The 19,701-nt window shown below is 43.1% G+C and overlaps 4 protein-coding genes across 5 annotated transcripts in view; 3 read left to right on the top strand and 1 right to left on the bottom strand.

Moving 5' to 3' along the window:
* RNF13 (ring finger protein 13) overlaps positions 1 to 4,146 on the bottom strand; it is a 45,305-nt gene extending 41,159 nt beyond the window's left edge. The window contains exon 1 of the mRNA XM_061371518.1: positions 4,002 to 4,146. The gene's annotated coding sequence lies outside the window, so the exon portion shown is untranslated. The remainder of the gene's footprint in view (positions 1 to 4,001) is intronic.
* The window catches only part of PFN2 (profilin 2), a 135,307-nt gene that overhangs the window by 49,132 nt on the left and 66,474 nt on the right, over positions 1 to 19,701 (top strand). The window lies entirely within an intron of this gene.
* On the top strand, positions 5,284 to 10,785 carry COMMD2 (COMM domain containing 2). Its single transcript, XM_061371510.1, has 5 exons — positions 5,284 to 5,411; positions 5,536 to 5,613; positions 6,038 to 6,120; positions 7,093 to 7,266; positions 7,769 to 10,785. Exons 1-5 carry the CDS (start codon positions 5,345 to 5,347, stop codon positions 7,964 to 7,966), a joined length of 600 nt encoding a protein of 199 aa, XP_061227494.1. The 5' UTR covers positions 5,284 to 5,344; the 3' UTR covers positions 7,967 to 10,785.
* The window catches only part of WWTR1 (WW domain containing transcription regulator 1), a 68,760-nt gene continuing 66,445 nt past the window's right edge, over positions 17,387 to 19,701 (top strand). Inside the window, exon 1 of the mRNA XM_061371512.1 lies at positions 17,387 to 18,069. Coding sequence (XP_061227496.1) covers positions 17,678 to 18,069 — 392 coding nt within the window. The 5' untranslated portion in view covers positions 17,387 to 17,677. The remainder of the gene's footprint in view (positions 18,070 to 19,701) is intronic.

Genomic DNA, 19,701 nt, shown 5'->3' with positions numbered 1-19,701 from the left:
CTGCATCAATACTCTAAGTCACAAAACCAGACTTAACCTATGAGCCTATATATAAGCATTGATAACACTGGAGATGTTTTCTGAATTTGCATTTTAAAAGAATGTGTTTTAGCTACATAATAGCCTGGATCATTTAACAGCAGCACTTCCATCTACAGAACATGAGGGACAACAACTATGGCTCATTTCTGTGTCACATGCTCTTACGATCTGACCCTAGTATGCAGGTTCAATGGGACAGCTACAAGCACACAAGCTTAGAGAGGAAAGATCGTGATTCTTCATTACAACCGACTCGGACAACGGGTGCGTCTGCTAGACAAGGTCTTAAAAAGGCATGACAGAGAATGAGTTTATTCCAAACAATACTACTCACCAAGTGAGACAACACATTTTAGTGCTTAAACAAATACCTTTCTGTTTTTCTTTGAAGAGGACTGTTTTAACAACAAAACCTCTTTGGAACAAATTGTAATGGATAAGTACCCTAACACAGCCTCTAACTAACCTGGGATACAGTAAGATATGAGTGTACAGCCTGATCACCATTAGTTCCCAGAAAACACCTGGCATCAGGAATATCCCCATGAGAACAGTAGCCACTGTTTATGAGAACAGCCAGGAAGAACCTCCTCCTCAGCTCTCACTTCCAAATGCCTTTCACTGCAAAAACACAACCCACTGCCGAAGATCACGACCTCTGTTCTGCAATGACAAGTTACATATGACGATTTCTTTTCGCACTGTTGCTACAGTCATAATCCAGTTTTAAGACAGACAATGATTAGCTGTCTACAGAGGAACACCACATTCCGCTTTGGATTAGCTATAGCGTGACCATGCACAGGCAATCTCTTAAGAAACAGAGGTACAAAATACCTTATGTCCCTTATAAAAGCCCACACCTAAATGTGATGGAGCTAAAAAAAACCGAACATTCAAACCTCCAACATATTCAACAAAAACCATATGATCCAGTGCACTACCTACTTCAGAGTATTAAACAAGCAACAACTAAATGCTACCTTCAGCATGAAATCTAGCCACTTGCATTGCTGAATTTAGAATTGCTTGGTCCACAAATGAACACCTAAGCCTCTGCAGCGATTATTACAATCTCGCAGTGAGGAATTACTTGAAATGACATAAAATTAAAATAGTGGTAACAGAAAACAGCAGCAAATACAGTGGATCCAATATTGCTATAATAGTTAAAAAAAGTTCAAGTTTTAAAATTAGATGGTACATAATTAATATTGTTATCAGAGCATCCAGATCTCCTCTAACTTCTTATATTGGAGAAATTAGAAGCACTTCTAATTCAACTCTATTAGGTCATTCAAGTTGTTTGTATATGTTAAAAACCTCAAAATTGAGCCTTCTTATTAAAATGGTTCTATGGGGATTTGTTTTGACTGTAGATAACTTCATAGTGAAAACTGTATCTTTGTTGACTTAACTGAAGAATCACAGCCAAGACTGCTACATTTTCTTTCAGGACTACTACGTTTTCTTTCACAATCAAGAAGTACCTAAGAACTCCTGTCTTACTGTCGTATTCCTTATGGGGTTTCTACGCAAAAAGCACTGTCCCATGATCAGAGGTCCTCAATATTAATTACAGCAAATAACAGTCAGTTAAATTCAATTTAAACTTACACTAACGAAGATAATTAAAGTTCACCATTACTAATGGGAAGAAACAGCTGGTATTTTCAAAAAGAGTTCTCATGATTCTGACTTGGTCATTCAGACATGATGCTTTGTGCAACTTTCAACTTGTTAGCAGAGCAGAAGCTACAGTCACAGGAACCTGTAATTAATTGTGACATTCACGAAATTTTATTTCTAAATTAAGATTTACCACTTCCCCTTATCAGCCTGGCCTAAAAAAGAGGATGTCAGTGAAACTGAAAGGATAAAGAACAAAAAAAATCAAAAAAACCTACCAACTTCTACCAGACAGAAGCAACAATACACTTGACATTATCACAGTATTTTAACCAAGACAGTAAATTCAGCACATACCTTACAAGACAGAAAAACATTAAAACAGCATTGAGCAAGTCATAAAAATACCAGAACTAGAGCTGTCCTTGCTAACAACATGCATGCACAGTGTAATCTTCTCTGTCAAAGAGTTACACACAGATTCTTCTGGGCCTAAGAACTATTGCCTCAAATACAACTAAAAAAAAACAAAACCAAGAAAAAAACCCAAAACAACAAAACAAAAAACCCCGCCTTACAATTCCTGAAATTCCGTGGCTCATTTGTAGATTACACTCTTAACTGAACAAGACAGCTTAGAACACACAGAAATATAGGTTTATGTAATTAAAGACTACACAGTAAACCACACAAAAGAAGTTAAACTTGACTCTGCATTAATCTTCAGCACTTTACATCTGATTTTCCAGTGTAAGTTCTCCTTAAGTAACTCCAGGTATTCTGAGAATCATTTTTCCTCCCACACTACATTCTTGAACTCACAAGCCTGAGGAGCTACACTGCTCCCTCACAGGACTGAACAGGATAACCAGGTCAGAACTGAGGAGAGAACGTGGGGTGTGCTGCATTACAGCACACCTACAAACAGCAAGACAACCACGAAGTAAACACGCTGACTTGGAATATACCAGACAAGGTACTGTCCATAAAGAAAAGGCAGCAGTAATACTGTTGTTTGTACAACAGATAACATGTTTCTGATTACACTTTCAAAGGAAGGGGAGAGCAAAACCTCCCTTCTCACCAGAAGATAAGGATGGCTGGATAAGCTCGACACAAGGACAACACATAACAGATATAGCTATCTGCTGTACTGGACATAAACAATGTCTTGCCTACCTCTTAATTCATTAACGGTATTCTGCATTAATAATAGGGGTTATGAAATACACAATGTTTTTAACACCAATGCACTGACTCCCAAACCAGAATAAACAACTTCAGTGGAATTATTCTCCTGAATACAGCCCCTACATCCTGACAAAAATACTAGTTTCACGCTTGCCAATGCGAACAAGCCCTAGAAGTACGTTTAAGACAGAGGTCATAAAGACATTACATGGCTTGGGACACAGATAAGAACCTCCAGAGCTTTTGGCAAATATCCACAAACCTATCTCCACAAAATACATAGAAGCTTCTGAAAATCTGACGCTTATCTATTAGCTCGAAAAGTATTTCACAGCAGAAGACAACACAAAGCAATTCCTTATCTGAGTAGTTACGCTCATAGTATAAGTCTCAAGAGAACAGATCTTTCCCCTTCCATTAGTGAAAAAAAACCTCGCATATCTGTATGTTTTTACTTTAGTGCTGACTAGGATTATAATGCTTAGAACAATCCCCCAAATCATAGGACCACATAAAAACCTTGTCTTGACGCAAACTCAGTGACAACATTCTAAATCTCCATGAACAGAGCTGAACATCCACCTACCCACAGAACTGAAAACTAACGCACACACAGCAAGCTCCATGTTCAGATCTGATAAGATGCATAAACTATTCCTCCCAACCAGTTTCCATCTTTCTACAGGCAACTGGGTTGTCAGCCAGCCAGGCTCCACGCTATTCATTCTCTTCCAAGCACAACGAGTCCCACAGCGTACAGCCAGCCCGAGGGGAATCACACACCGGGCGGGGCCGTAACATGTCGCAGCAAGACTTCAAGCTTTATCCAGTCTGGAGCGACGCTCGAAGAGCTTTTTAGCTCCTTCCTTCCCACCCTCCTTCCCTCCTGATGAGGTGGACCTCGGCGCAGCCTTTGGTGAAGGCTTGCGGGAAGGGGCAGCTAGGCCGGCCGTGGCTCCGCCAAAGCCGCACGGGCAGACGGCCCCACCTCGCTGCTCCAGGGGTGGAGGCAAATAAGCGCTGCGCAATGGCGTGACAGAGCAACTAACTCCTTAACCGCCACGAAGCCAAGACGCCCAGCAGCAAGGAAAGGTGCCGAGAGGACCTCTCCACCGCGCCCCCGCCGTGGCGGCCCTCACCTGCGGGCCCGGCACAGGGCCCGGCGCGGGGAGCCGAGAGCCGCGCCTAGGCCGACTCCATGGCGCCCTCCGTCCGCTCCGCGGCCACAGCGGAAGTCCCGCCCACCGCCGAGCAATAAGAGACGTTAGCCGGGGGACAGGCCATGGCTCTCCTGGCTGCCACTCAATCGCTGGCACCGGACGCGGGGCGGGCTCAGCAGGTGAGTGGCGGAGCTGGGCTCAGCAGCCGGTCGCGCCCGCGAGGGGCGGGGCTTGCTGTGCACGTCGCCAGGGGCCGCGCTTGCGTACGGGCAGGGGTGGGGCTGTTGTAGTGGCCTCGGCTTTGCGCTCACCGTGCGCGGTCGTTGGTTGTTGGACTTACTGTGTCGCTTGTGTTAGTAGCGGAAGCTGAGGAAGGCGAGCACTGTGGCTGTTATCACGGGTATCCGATGCTGGTGGCCAGAGTGGCCTCCTCAGCCCCTCGAGCGTGGCGGAATCGTGGTTTGGCTGAAGTGTGCCGTCGTCCTCGAGCTTTCAGCTGGAGTGAGGCACGGCGGAACTGTCCCCCCGAAGTACGTGGGGATCGGGTGCCGGAGAGTAACGTAGCCGCCATGCCTCTACCTCAGTGCGGAGCCCGCCGGTCCTGCGGAATGGCGGGCTGTACCCGGCGAGGGAAGAGCTTGAACAAGCTGCACTGTGCGGGAGACGAGATGGTTTTCCCCAGTCTGTATAAAAAAAAAAAAAAAAATCAACCAGAAAAGTACCCTGAGAAAATGTTACAGTAAACACAAAAAAATAATAGGATAGGAGGAGAGGGTGGGGGTCATATAGCATGTATCGCCTGTTGGCTCGTTGTATGCTTCCAGTCTTCGGCTTTGTGTATTTTTTTTTCCTTGCCAGCATACAGTCTATTTCTCTGGACTATCCTACTGATGTTCTTGGCACAAAGGCAATGAGCTGCCATTGAGGCAATTATCAGGATTCCTAGAGTTCACTCACATGTATACATATTCAGGTTTGGGGATTTTTTCCCCCTCCTTTTTTTCATGCATCTTATCTCCACTGTTTTATTTCTCTTTTACCTTTTCCCATCATTTTTACACCTGCTTTTTAAGCATAAGATTTGTATTCCATTTTCTCACTTTCAAACACTGCCTAATCACCTTTAGTTTATGATAGGGCACAAGGGATTGGGATCCGTTAGGTCACTTCAGCGCAGCTCGGCAGGACCGAAAACGGTGTCACGGTGCTCACAAACACTGGTAGTCCCCGCCTCCCTTCAAGAGGGGCCTCCACGCCCCGCACGGCTCCGCGCAGGCGCGTACCGGTGCACAGCCGCACTCTTTCGTGCGTAGGCTGGGGCGATGCTGCTGGTGCTGTCGGAGGCGCAGAGAGCGGATCTGGGTTGTTTGCCGCGGGCGGGCGCCGCAGGTTCAATACCGAGACGGGCACCATGGTGGGGGGTTCAGGGGTTCGGCGCGGTCGGCGGCGGGGGAGACCCGACACGGGTGTGGCTGCGGCAGGGGTGCAGCGGAGTTGTTTTCTCTCGTTTCAGCGGTCGGCGAGCTGGGGCGCCTGGCGGTGGAGCTGCTGCGGCGGGGCGCGGCGCCGCGGGCCTACGAGGCGGCCGCCAGTAAGGCACGGGTGGTGGAGGCGGGAGCCAGGCTGCACGGGGCCCGAGGGGTAGGGGGAGGGAGAGAGTTTGGCTCAAGCCAGTCTAGGGTTGTGTTACCGGGTGTCGGGCCGGCCCGGCAGCGGCAAAACCTGCCTTGCTGTGTGCGCGAGCCCGGCGTCGGGGGGGAGCGCGCAGCTTCCTTACTGAGCCGTAAGAAGCGGTTTGGGCTTCTCCAGGGCGTTCTGGGTTGTTTTGGGTGGGGGATCGAATTGGCTGTTTGTCTCCCTTAACATTCGCATTTGAGGGGTGTGCAGCCTTTTCGGCTTTTTTACTTTTCTGTGCATGTTTTGTAAGTTGGCTTGGGATGAATTTGCAGGTTTTTTGCATCGGTGCTCTGGCAGCTTAATGGGGAAGTAAAAGGTACTTTATGCTTTCCTTAAAGGAAAACTAAACATCGACGTTGACACCATTCAGCATGGAGTGGAAGGACTCACGTATCTTCTCAGTGAAAGCTCCAAAGTTATGGTGAGGGTCCCTTTGTTCTCAAATTCAAGGATACACCAGGAGGTGTTATCTAAACACATACAGCTCTGAAAATACCGATGAATAGAGAAAACCTAGTTCACAATTCTGATGGCATGTTTTAATGTCAAAAAAAGGTGCCTCTTATTGAAACACTGTATATACTTTTGATAAAGTAGGATATTTGAACAATGACAACATGGAGAAGGGATACAGAGACAAGGAATTCCAAATAAAACTCAAGCAGGCACTGTGAAGTGAGGTGGAGGAGGAACTGAAATAGTGCAGAATCTTCCCTAGAGGGAGGTCGGGTGACTTGAATAACAGATGAATGCAGGGTACTGTGGCAGAATATAGATGATCACAGAATGTGTTTATGAATGAGTGTGCTGTAAAGGCATGATGCTTGCTGTTGAATATGTAACTGCTGGCACAAGGGTGAACCACATGTCTTTGGTTCAGCACAAAGGCTGAAGCTGAGGGAATTGGCTTCTTGGGGCCGTGCTGAGTTACTGTAACATGGGCCTTGAAGTTGTATGTGGTGCTTGCTTACATCTGTCAACATTCAGGTCAGTTAAGAGTATTTGAGTATCGGTATTATGTTCACATACTGTTGATAAATTGATAACCAAAATATGTACTTCCTCGTGACAAGCTCAGATGCTGTGTTGTGTTGCATTTTCTTCTCTGGTATGAAGGCTTAAATGTGAGGGTGTTGAATTTTTTTTATAAAAACCTGGTCTAAAACTGTTCCTGAAGCTCATAATAACCAGCAGTAATACATCAACACATGTAAATCACTTGACGTGGATTATTTGTTTGTCCTGGGTGTAGATCTGTCCTCATATGTTCGTGCAGGAGAACAACTTCACCATAGCATATGTAATATTTACTTAGTTTTGTTTTTTTTTTTTTTCCTCAACAAATAATGATTATTGCACTGTTCTGTATTAAGGACTAAATTGTTACTTTTAGATTTCTGAGACGGACTTCCAAGATTCCATTCATGTTCTGGGATTCTCAGATGAACTGAACAAGTTGCTGCTCCAGCTGTACCTTGATAACAGGAAAGAGATCAGAAGTGTTCTTGGTGAGCTGGCACCAAAGCTTCCCAGCTACCACAACCTTGAGTGGAGACTGGATGTGCAGGTAACTGCTGTTCTCAGTGTTCAGCATTTTACTTTACGCATTTTTTACATCACAAACAGGTACTAAACAATTTATATTGTTTAAAGAAATAGAGGCAGCAGGTTTTCATGTGTTTAAAACCAACACAATTTTGTGATTGCACCAGAGATAGCTAGTTATGAGGTGATTAGGATATGTAATGATACAGTATATTTGTTGCTTTAGGAAAGGTGGTCTCATAGTTCCACTGGTGTGTTAAAAATATTTGCATATACTAAATATATTCCATCTCAAATTATCACCTGATTTTCAGAAATATTATCACATTGATTCAAGTGGATTGGTATTGCCTAATGAGAAAACTGAGTAATAGATCGTGTGTATCTTTCATGTGAGTGAAAAGGATTTTTAAGCAGTCCTCCAAGCAGGTCTTGCAAGCCAGTTGTGACTTGTAAATGTGAAAGCTGATAACTCTCGTGTGTTTGTCTCCCTGTACCCATTTCATCGGAACCCCGCCATGCAGCTTGCAAGCAGGAGTTTGAGACAACAGATCAAGCCTGCTGTGACTATAAAGCTACACCTTAATGAGAATGACGATCAGACTGCCCACGTGTTGCAAACAGACCCTTCCACCCTCCTGCACCTAATACAGCAGCTGGAGCAGGCACTGGGGGAAATGAAAACAAACCATTGCAGGAGAATAGTGCGCAACATGAAATAGGAATGTTCGGTGGTCGCCATCTTACTGAGCAGTTTGTGAAATGACTGAAAACAGTGATCACAAATAGATTCTGAAGAAAAATAAACATCTGGATCAGATGAAATGCTGTCCTGTGCCAGGATCTTGAACCAGTAATAATTATAAGCTAAATGTCCGCTGGGTGCTAACCTGATACACCTGCCTGATAGGAGATAGGTAATTGGGTGGCTTTACTTGCAAATGTAGAAATGCAGTGTGCTATGCTGAGAATTTCTTTAGCTCTAAATTAGTATTGTTCCACTTGAAGAGCTCTCCTACATTAAGTAGAGCTGTCCCAATATTATATGAAGCTGCACATTTATTTTTACATTTATCAAGTAGCTTTTTGCCTTGGTTTTGCTTGTTTTGACGTTAGTAAAATAAAAACCCCACAAAACTATATTGGTGGGAATGGTCCTTAACCAATTCCATCTAGAAAGGTTCCTCTGTCTAGACCCATGTACATGCAGAGTCAATGTGGGACTGCTGCCATCTTCCTGCAGAAGATTCAGTCAATTTTGAGGCTGGACATTACACTGCTTTTCTACCCTTCTAAGTAATTATGACCAGGGTAATCCACTCCAACACAGTCAGCTGTAACTCCTGCTTAGGCAGTCTCAGCTTTCTGCAGGGAGCAGTTGCCACAGACAACCCCATGCCCTAGACATGAGCTAGCATATACTGGTTAGAGGTAAAAGGTGATCTGAGAAATGGCAGAAGCAAAACTGCAGGCTGGGAGGCAGGTTAATAGTACTAACTTCTGCTGAATCGGATATTGTGTTGAGATGCAACCATTTTATTCCCCCTGCTTGGGTAGTGTGCTCACAAGGGAAAGACTAGCCAAGTATTGCAATGTAAATGACACTTTTCCATTTTCAAGAAAAAAAGTCTTAAAGGTTATATCAAAAATAATCTTTCAGTTGTAATCTAATGCAAATATTTGTAGCTTCTGGGACTAAGGTTAAATACTTCTCCTAATGTTATACTGTCACAAGTAGGGTGCATCATAAAGCCGTTGAAGAGGACAGATAGGCAAGAGGGAACTGTAACACACAGATCTTGGCAGCAGCTGTGTGTTTACTGTCTGTCATGGCAACACCACAAATTTCTGCACTGACTGGGTCTTTTCAGTCCCAAATGCATTGTTTTCTTGTTGGTTTGAATGTTTGGACGTCTGAGAGCTGCTGTTCCAAAGGAAACCTGCCTGGAAAAAGTGCTTTAATCAGTAACATTCACTTAAAGAGGTCAGTTTCCTGGAACAGGGAGTTGCTTGTTCTGTAATTGCTTTGTGTAGTGTGATGATTGTGTGAACAAACTTCAGTTCCTCTTCTCTGTGCAAGTCAGTAACGGGTTTCATTTACCATTCATATGTGGTGACTTTTTTCATAGAGTCACAAAATTCTCTTCACATTTAGTATGTGGTACTTAAAAGTAATTAAGCGTTACTACTTAAGAATTCTGATTAGTTTGTTTGGTTTTTTTTTTTTCCCCTGTAATTCGTCTACATTTTCAGGTGAAATACAGAACAGCTTATATGTAGGCCAGGTTTTTTCTCTTTATTCCAGCTTTTCACTGTAGCTGTAGTTTAGGACTTACAGCAGCAAAATAGAAGTTTTGGATACCAGTCCTAGAAGCTTTTTGTGTCTTAGAAAGTTCAGTAACTTTTTTTCCAAAGTGAGTAATCAAAGTCAGTTTGTAGGCAATGCAACATTTTAACCTTGAAGCAGTTTACAAACATTAAGTTCTGAGTGTATTACATTACTGCTTCACCTATAACATCTTTTGAATATGGAGTATAATATTTTGACCTTGATGTAGAACTTTTGACTGTTTTCATTTCAGATTTAATGTCATTTTGCAGAGCTGCCTTTCCTGTGGGTGTCAGTATGGTCTTGGTTTACCAAGTCAGCAACTTGTGAGTGGCTCCCTGGCACCTTTTTCATGGAGCACTAAATTCAGGCGAACATCATGCCAGTGCAGAGTCTTAAGTGCACGAAAAAACTAAACATCTAACTAGTTCAAGTACAAACTGGATTATTTTCTCAAAAGCAAAGTTAGGCTCAGCTTTAGCTGTACATGTCTCAACAGATTTGTATCCCAGTTTATTTTTTCCTGGTCTAAACAGCAGGGGGCAGAAAGTTTTTTTATAATCTACAAAGGAAAAGTTCTGCTATGTAATCATTTCGGCGTTTGTCTTGCAGCAAGAATTGTTTGTCTCAATACTTAGTTTGGGATGTATTTCACTTTATATTTTTTAATTCATGGTTAATTTTAAACTGAAAACAATACATCCAGTTTTCAAGAACTGTACAACATTCTCCGTCTGCTAATGAATTTGCTAAGCCACTTAGCTAAGAATATAATATAACCCCCAGTTCTTAAAGCTCAGGATAACAATTTGTTTGGTGTTGAAAAATGTTTGTATTCTTTTAAGCACTGGGTAAACTCAAGAGGCAACACTTTTCTTCCTCCTGCTCTGGTTTTTAATCCTTTGAATGAACTCATATAATCGTTGTCCATTTTGTAAAATCTATTGTTTAAGTCTCTGATCCAGGTTTGAATCAGTTCCTCATCTCTGAAGTGTATTTAGGATCTCCTGTAAGCTTTATTTTCTTGCACTTTTGCTTGTCCTTACCATGCTTTCTCATGATTTTTTAATGTACTGGACCAAGATTTTTTTCACCTGGCTAATTAATTAGATGTTCCTTGAATTACATGTGGAAAACTGCTTTCATCTAAACAGGGGTAGAGTTAATTTAGATCTACACATACATAAATAAAATCAATACCCGAACTTTGCATTAGGCCTACAATTCTCATTTAACAGAAAACCCACCGAACTAAGATTTTGTCTTAACACTGTGTTTTGAATTTAATGTTAAATGTATTACTGGTTTAAATTTAGTGCTGTTTAGGAAATGTGTCCATGTATGGCACGAATGGTGACTTTGTTTCAGTCCTAGTTTTTGTTAAGAACGCCTGTTTCCTACACTGTGATTTTGTAAGATTAACAATAGATTGTGCGTAGGAAAGGAAGTCCCAAGGTTAGGAATAACCTGGCAAAACTCCATGAGTAAAGCTCTGCTGGTCCTTACTGCTCTAAACAAAGGGAAGGAAGTCTTCCCTCACACCGTGCTTGGCTTTGTGCTCAGGGTCAGGTATTTTACAGCACAATTTCTTTTTTTAAATAATCTTGCCGATTTTATTTTTTAATTGTGGCAGTTTTATTACTGCAGTTGTACGTTGAAATTTCACTTGTCTATCAGATTATTTGTATCTATAGCAAATACTATTATTTCATTTAGGGTCTGGATTTGTATTTGTTTGAAATGTGGCAGGTTTTAAAGGCTACCAGTAGTTCTATGGCAGATAGTGAGCAGAGTGCTTTTATGTACATAGAAGCGCAGCTTTGAGTGTGTAATAAATTTTAGAATACATTTTAGGAATTACCATAATCATCAGCTTTACAGCTTGTTTATTCTAGATTCTTTATTAGAACTTACCCTAACTACATAAGGAAAGGCAATCTTTCACTCCATCGGTGAAAATAACAAAGTTTATAATAGGGACACCACTCTAAATAGTTGCATTTTGATTGGCCCAAAACACAGGTAATATTCAGGCTAAGATGCAAACTATAGTGAGCAAATATGCTGCAAAACACATTAAGGTTTACTTTAGTTTGGGGGGTTTGTTGGGTTTTTGTTTGTTTTGGGGGGGGGGCTGTGTGTTTGGGGTTTTTTTTTGTTTGGGGGTTTTGGTGTTGGGGGGGGGGAATGGTGTTGGGTTTGTTAGGTTTGGGGTTGTTTTTCTTCCAAAAAGAAAAGTAAATAGATTAAAACTGAATTTCACGTTATGGAATTTATCTTACTCCGTGGTGTGCTTGCATGTGTGTGAACATTCCAAGTAGTACTCCTTAGAACAGATGCTTAAAATACCAGAACTGCAGAAGCTGGGAAGCTTCTCTACCCAGCTGTTCACGTGTTTTGTGTTCGTAAACCTACCGTAAGATAACAGAAGAATTTCTGTCCTGTTAGGTTTGTCTTTAGCAGAAGCCCTAAGCAAACCCTAATTTTAGAGAAATCTCTCCGTTAGTACTGATGGTGTTACTGAGACAACACTTTTAAACACTTTTGCTCTGAATTCCAGGAATTGTTTAATAATTTTACATGAATGGCTTTTAAAATCACCATTGTGTTCTTCTACATCCAAATGTATCTTTTAAGGTCTAACAATTTACAAGTTTCACAAACATTTCTCAGTTCTTGTTGGAGATTGCAGTTCAGGTTTGCTGGAGGACAGCAAACAGTCTGAAGTGGAAGTATGTGTACTCACCATAACCATTCCTGTAACAGGGGAGCTGTCTTTAGTCTGTGGTGTTGATGAAGCTGGTCTCTTTCAATGGATCACTGTTGGAAACCAGGCCAAGCATGAGATGTTCAGGTGTCCTGTGCTGCCTGTTTCTGTCCACCTGAAGACTAAATTTGCTTGCTGGTCTACATACTCACACCCCCATTTGCGGGCCTTCCCCTGTGCAGTTAAACAAAAAGGGGCATGGAAGAGAAGTACTTCTTTTTCTGCTTCGATAACTATTCTTGCCATCATGTGTGTGCTTAATGGCAGGACCACATCTTAAATGTCTGGTTTTATACTAGTCAACTCTCATGCTTCCTAGAACAACAATTTCCCTCTCATCCCTGCTTGTTCTCCCGCGAAGGTTAAAAATCAGTACCAAGTATGACTTTCCAGGCAAAAAGAAAACACATGATGAAAACAGGGAATACTGATGATGAGTGTTGTTTCTAGTCGCTAGGGGAAACAAGAGGATCCAGCAATTCAAAAATACACAGAACAAGTTATGTAGGACTTACCTTCTACAAAGTGGGGAAGGGTGAATAGAAAGGGCTGAGCAGCAAGTGCAACCATCAACACTTCATGATGTTATGAAGTATAAGACTTATTTATATGTATCTATACACTTAATAGGTAACAGCTGAAATATTTTACACTAACAGCAACAGCAGATGTCAGAATAATCAATCTCATTTCAAATTGTTCTGCTAAGCTTAAGCAAATCATATACTTTCTGTGTTGGACACAGGAAATGCAAATTGGAGGACTCTTCCAAAATAGCAAATCTGAATGACTGTAATTAAACTATTACCTTTGTTTCCTGGCAAAATCTACACCAGAAAACCCTCTGTGTACATGCAGTTTTTATTACCAAGAAAGAATGATGTATCTTCCTGCAAGTTAAATTAACCTAGAAAAAGTATTTTTTTATGATTCTCGGCACTATTTATGCTACCCTTCAGCTAATATTTGCAGAGCTATTCCAGAATATTTTTCTTCTTCAGTTGCTTCTCCTGTGTATTTCAGTCTTGTTAGCTGGGTTGTTATTCTGGTATTGTCAGCAGAGTTCACACAGGGAGCTAGAATGACGTAACTATTCCAGAAAAACTCATGCCAATAAGATCATATTGTATTAAGCAATTTCTTCTTATTGCAATTATGGACTTCTAGTCTGAAGCAACAGATCAGGTCTCAGTTTATTTTACATGACTATTATTGGACTTATTTATCCCAGATAATTTGGCCAAAAATCATCTTCCAAATCTCTCTGGAGTAACTGAAAGTCATAATGACTAGCTGTGTTTCTGTCCTTTTAACACTACCACCATTTCCACAAACGTGAATTTCTTTCCTAAGTAAGTCGTTTATGTGCAAAGTCAGCTGTATTAGCAAATCTTATTTTCATCCGCAGTTTAAGCTACCCAAGGCAAACTGATTATGCCATAGTATTTTTTGTATTTTGTTCAACTGTCTTTTGGGGAGGAACCATGCTAACGTCAGTGAGGAAGCTTAAAGCAGCAGCTGTGGCATAGTGACTACCGACAGGGCTTCAGCTGTTTGCAAAGCAGGAACTACAGCTTTTCCCAAATCACTGCTCCAAATTGCTTACGTGAAATCTGCCTTTGTACTGATGTGATGAGCAGTGTTCGTATGTCTCATTCCACTGGCATTACTGAAAGAGGAATAACCCCTGAGACACAAACATTAGTGCAATTTTTTGATTAGTACAGCTGTTTCTGAAATGAATGTCTGAGCAGTCATCTATAGATGTTCACATAGCTTCCTTGCCAGGAGAATTACATCAACTTATAAACCAACATGAACTAAGCTGACACAAGTTCAATTGTTGGTTTGTTTTTGGTTATGGTTGGGTTGTTTTTTTTTCACTGTGTTCACATTAGAGGTTTTGCTGGCCTGAAGATGTTGGCAAGGGACATCTGCTTACATAGCTATTTTTGTGAAACTTTATAATATACACCAGCTTTTTGTATTAAACAAACCACAGCACAGTTGTCTACACACATAGGATACATTTTGTGTGTGTTCTGAGGTGCCAACCAAAGTTTAAGCCTACCTGAGAAACAAATAGCTATGAAATGCATGCAGATAAAAACCAGAAACTTAAGCACTGACCCATTTGTTAAAAAAACACAGTAAATTTTTCTTAAGTATACCTTTCCAGAAGTTTCTTGAAAATTATATTAATATAGAACTATTAGCAAGAGCATAATATACAAAAAAAGCCTATCAAACAATACCCACAAGTGCAAATAAAATCATTCATTTGCATGACAAACTGTATTTTTTCAAAGTGTAAATGCGTGTGTATGATGCACATATATGCCTTCTGTAGTGAAATTTTGTGTAATACGTCTACTGTTCCATTGTATTCTTTTTCTCTATTTATCTGGGGGGAATAGAAGCTTTCTTTTTATATACAGCTCTTCTTCACTGAAGTATATGAAAAAAAAACTAGATGTAGTTAATGACCACTTTAAAGCCTCTTTGTGTAGTACATACCTAAACAGAAGACAGGAACTGTGCAGCTCTTCGTGGTCTGCACTATGTAATTAAGTTACCCCAAAACTATGAGATTTTTCCAGGGAATGCTGACTGGTTTATTTTGTAGCAGACATCATGCATGGATTTTCACCTGTGTGGGCTTTCTCAGAAAAAAGAAAAAAAAAATAAAAAATGTAGGGTTTTAATGCAAAGCAGTGATGTATCTAGATTAAAAATTACAACATGGTATTGTTTCTTCAAACCATTAGATGCTCATTATCTAAGGGTAAATTTGAAAGTGAACTTATTTCTTATCTGTTTGCTTGGTGTGCCACTGAAATACAGACTGAAGTTGCTGCTAAAAATGTATGACAAATATGATATGCTCGAAGTAGTGTACTTTATAAATACTTCAGTTAAACAAAAAAAAGGCTGTGCTATTGAAAAGCATTTGAACCACACATAGACTGGAGATAAAATAATGTTATTGGGTTAGGTTTTTTTGGTGGTGTTTTGTTGTTTGTTTTTTTTAATGTACAATCCTGTAATTAGAAGAAAGAAGTAATGATAAGGAGACTTTGCACATCACGCTTGTGGTTTGCTTCTTTTATCACTTAATCCAGTCCCATTGTGATGGAAGTGGCATTGTCTTCCACGGACTTGAACATGTTGAGTCATTTTCTGTAAAAGCTGGTGGTCATGTCCTATTTTTATGTTCAAAGAAGGAAGTTAGTATTTTCTAAACATAGAATAACAACAGTACTATGAGAATTTAGTCTTACAGTTTTAATCACTTTCAGATTAGTAGAAAAAGATGCGTTAGCCTGCAACATTGGTACAATAGCAGCTAACTCTTATTCAGGAAAAAGTACAGCTTGCTGAAGGAGACAGTTCTAGATGTAATAAATATTGTTTAAAATGTGAATACACTTACTCATGAGATACAACACTCTCTTATGGAAGTGGTCTAATTAACACAGATGAGAGGGCACATCGAGCTTTCCCTTGAACAGCCATGTCATCTGGAAAGGAATGTAGTCAGTAGCTGGGTGTGCCTTTACTCACGGATACAGAGGCCTGGAGGAAGCAAAAAAGCACTTGTAAAGGCTGTGTGGAAAATCACTCATTTTCAGATCACTATCTGTGCAATAGCCACACACACACATACACATGCAATCATCTAATATCCAAGGTTTTAAACGAGGAAATTGCAGGGGGGGATAAAAAAAAAAGAAGATATGTAATAGCTGCATAACCCTGGAGCAGGTGCTGTAATTAGCACAGCTGTCTGGGCTAGTAAAAACGCCAGCAAGTGACCCCATAAGGAAGCAGTAGAAGAATGGTACAAAAGATAGCATGGAAAATTCTTAGGGAAAGGAAGCGTAAACAAGTCTCAGGAGTACTGGGTTTCCTGACCAGAAATATAGCAGATGTGGGAAGAAAAAGAAAATCAGCAAAAAGAAGATCTGCCTAGCTAATGGAAACACAAGCAGGAAATGTAAGGAAAAGTAAATGACAGGGAGTATTTGTTGAAGCAAGGAAATCAGGAAATGCACAAGCAAGATCTGTTCCATAGACTTGTCTAATTCTGGTCACATCACTATTCAAAAGGTGTTCCAAGTGCACCAAGCAAATGAGAGAAGATTAAATAAAAATGTATTACATTTACTGTATAGAAGCCTAAGGAATGCATTTTGGTAGTGGCTCTGGCTTCTAGTACAGACTAAATAGAGGACAAGCAACTGTTTACAAGAGGTCAGGATAGATCCATGAAATGTCACAGCTGTATCCGAAACCACCTATGGATAGTGAGTTGGAAAGATTTATGATACAACTCAGCAGCAAATTTGTACCTGTCAGCAAAGCACTAAGCATTACCTAAACTACAACAGAATAGTTGTGGGCCACGAATGCTTCCTTCCTTTTTTCCCATTGCCATAGCATCACTGAATTGTGCTATGAAGATCGTATGTGAACTAATTTAAGCATCAGTTTGCCTCCAGAAATTAGTATCACCCATGAACTTCATGAATAATGGTTTTAGAGCAAAGCTAATTAGGTTTACACAAATTCAGTTCCATCAGGAGAGAAAATGCTTCGAGTTTCCTTGAACACTGAAGCGACGCCCCATGTAACTGCACTGCATGACATGAAGGGGCAGCAGCTCCGCCTGCGGCGGCCCCCGGCAATTGCCGGGCCATGCAGTTGCTCCCGGCAGCGGACCACCCGGCTCCGCAAGCACAGAGGAGGGCTCCGGCGGCGCCGAGCGGGTCCGCGGCCGCCGCGCTCACCCGGAACGCCCCGCCCGGCGGCCCTGGCACCGCCTTCCTGGTCCTGCTAACTTCGTGTGGGACTGGGGTGTGGCGGCGCGACCAGAGGGGCAAACGGGGTGCGAACACAGGCCCCGGCGGGCTCTGAGGGACAGCCCAGCGGTCCCAGCCCACCCCGTAGCCCCGGCGTCCCAAGGGCCCCTCTGTTGCTCGACGAGAGCACCCCCGTACCTCCACGGCTTCGAGCGCCCAAAGTTTTACTGCAGTTGCATAACTGCGGGCGGGGAGGGGGCCGGGCCGAGTGCTGAGAGGCGGGCGGGAGGGGCCGGCGCTGCCTTCGTCCCACCGCTGCCTGGCGCGGCCCGACCCGGCCTGCGGGCTGAACCGCCCGCCCGGGACACCAACGCTGCTGGCGGGGGCGCAGAGGCACTCATCGCCCGCCCCGGCAGAGCGGCGCCACTCCTGAAGAGCGCCTGGCTCCGAAGGGCACGTCCTCGGCGGTGGCCTGCAGCGGGGCCGGCGCCGGCTACTGCTTGCTCCAGAGCCGCCTGCGGCCGACGGGTGGAAAATGAACCCCGCTCCTGCTGCTCCGCCGCCAGGGCAGCAGGTGATCCACGTCACGCAGGACCTGGACACGGAGCTGGAGGCGCTTTTCAACGCGGTGATGAACCCCACGCCCAGCTCCTGGAGGAAGAAAATACTGCCTGAGTCCTTCTTCAAGGAGCCCGACTCGGGCTCGCACTCGCGGCAGTCGAGCACGGACTCGGGCGCGCCCCCCCTGCGGCCCGCCGCCGCGCAGCACGTCCGCTCCCACTCCTCGCCCGCCTCGCTCCTGGGCTCGGGCTCCGCGCAGCAGCACGCGCACCTCCGCCAGCGCTCCTACGACGTGACGGACGAGCTGCCGCTGCCGCCCGGCTGGGAGATGGCGCTCACGCACACGGGACAGCGGTACTTCCTCAAGTGAGTAGGGGTCCCGGGCCGGAGGCCCGTTACCGTGGCTTGGTCCGCACTGAGGGAGGGAGGGTGGTCCGCCAAGTTTCACGCCGGCCAGCCGGGGCTAGTTCCGGGAATAGAGGCGGTTGCTGTGCTGGCCGTGAGGCGGGGGCGCCGGGGGTTTCGAAGTGTGAGGTAGATGTGGAATCCGAGGGGGAGGAAACTTCTTCCCAGTGCAGCAGTGGGAAGAGGAGAGAGCGGGGTGAAGCGAGGCACTGGCGGGAGGGAGTTCCCGGAGCATGTGAACTGTCGGCTCCGCACAGCTTCCCTGCCTGGCCAGGCGTCCCAGATTCATTAGTAAAAACTGTTATAAAAGTTTTTTTAAAGCAAGTTTAATAGCAGTTGTTCCCGGGAGTTTTCCGGGAGGTGGGACCAGGGCACCCTGTGCCGGTGACCCGTTGGAGGTGAAGCAGGCTCGGTGGGAGGGACCGCGTAACGCGGGCTCCCGGGTCTCCAGCTCGGTTCTAACCGCGAACCCGTTGTGCTCGGGTCGTGGGTGGCTTTTCACAAACGGAATGCACGGCTGCAGCACAAGTGGTGTGTATGTATATTTATAGCATCCATATCTTTAGGGACACGGGAGGAGTCGTCTTTATTTTAGTGACAGATTTTGAGAAGTGTAACATAACTGCCTATCCCTTCTGGCCAGAAATTTTGGCTACCGTGTTATTTATGGCATTTGGAATTTCATTTGAAGCAGTTTAATAGGCCTGAAAATATGTAGTAATTGTAAAATGTGCTCAGGTCACAGTGCCTTGTTTTGGTAAATTCTGTATCTCTGCTCCAGATTCATTGCGAATTAAATGGCACTGTATTAACCAGGTAAATACACAGTGACAAAATGTTTGCTAATGAAATAAAACGTTTGCTGATGAAGGATGTACCCAAGGATACTGAGGGAGTTAAACTGCCAGGGCTACAGGAGATCATTCACTCATTTACCACAGCCCTTAGTCAGAAGAGTATTATCTTGAGTTCATATTCAACTCTGTGTCCAGCCATAATAAATAGCATATAGACAAGGCATGAGAGGAAAGAAAAAGGATATTTACTGTGTAGAGAAATTAATGCATGCATAAACTGCATGATTCTATAATGATTTCTTTGCCTTGTTGCTTTGGAATTTCCAAATGATTACTCAAGACCCCAGTCTTTGAAACTGCAGAGTTTAGATTTTTTATCTCAAGTCACGCTCTGAGCTACTAGCAAAGCATAAAACTATGTTTCCATTCTTTCTGCCATTCTGTATGTTACTGTATATGATCTATAATATTGAGTGAACATGTGCTAGTGTTCAAACTTAGAAGTTTTTTATTAAAAAAGGTTTATAATCAGGTTTATCACCTGAATGAGAGGATCATGTTGCTCTGCACTTTACGTGTATTTTTCTCAGTAGAACAGGACAGAGAAGTAGGTGACTGACAGGAGCACTGTAAGAGATCATTTGTAAATAAGTATTTCATATAAATTCTTGCTAGGGCTTGGCCAGCAGGTGTTTTCAGATACCTCTGGCTAAAAACTACGTAACATAGTCTGCTCTCTTTTTATTGACTAGTAGTCAAAATGAGCTCATGTGGTTTCACTTTCATGTCACACATG

This window comes from Neopsephotus bourkii, unplaced genomic scaffold, assembly GCF_033783945.1.
Source record: "Neopsephotus bourkii isolate Nb327-2 ecotype Australia unplaced genomic scaffold, CSIRO-AGI_Nbou_v1 NB_1574, whole genome shotgun sequence".
NCBI lineage: Eukaryota > Metazoa > Chordata > Aves > Psittaciformes > Psittacidae > Neopsephotus > Neopsephotus bourkii.
Note: the sequence above shows the minus strand (reverse complement) of the source record. Positions and strands in the feature narration are given on the sequence as shown.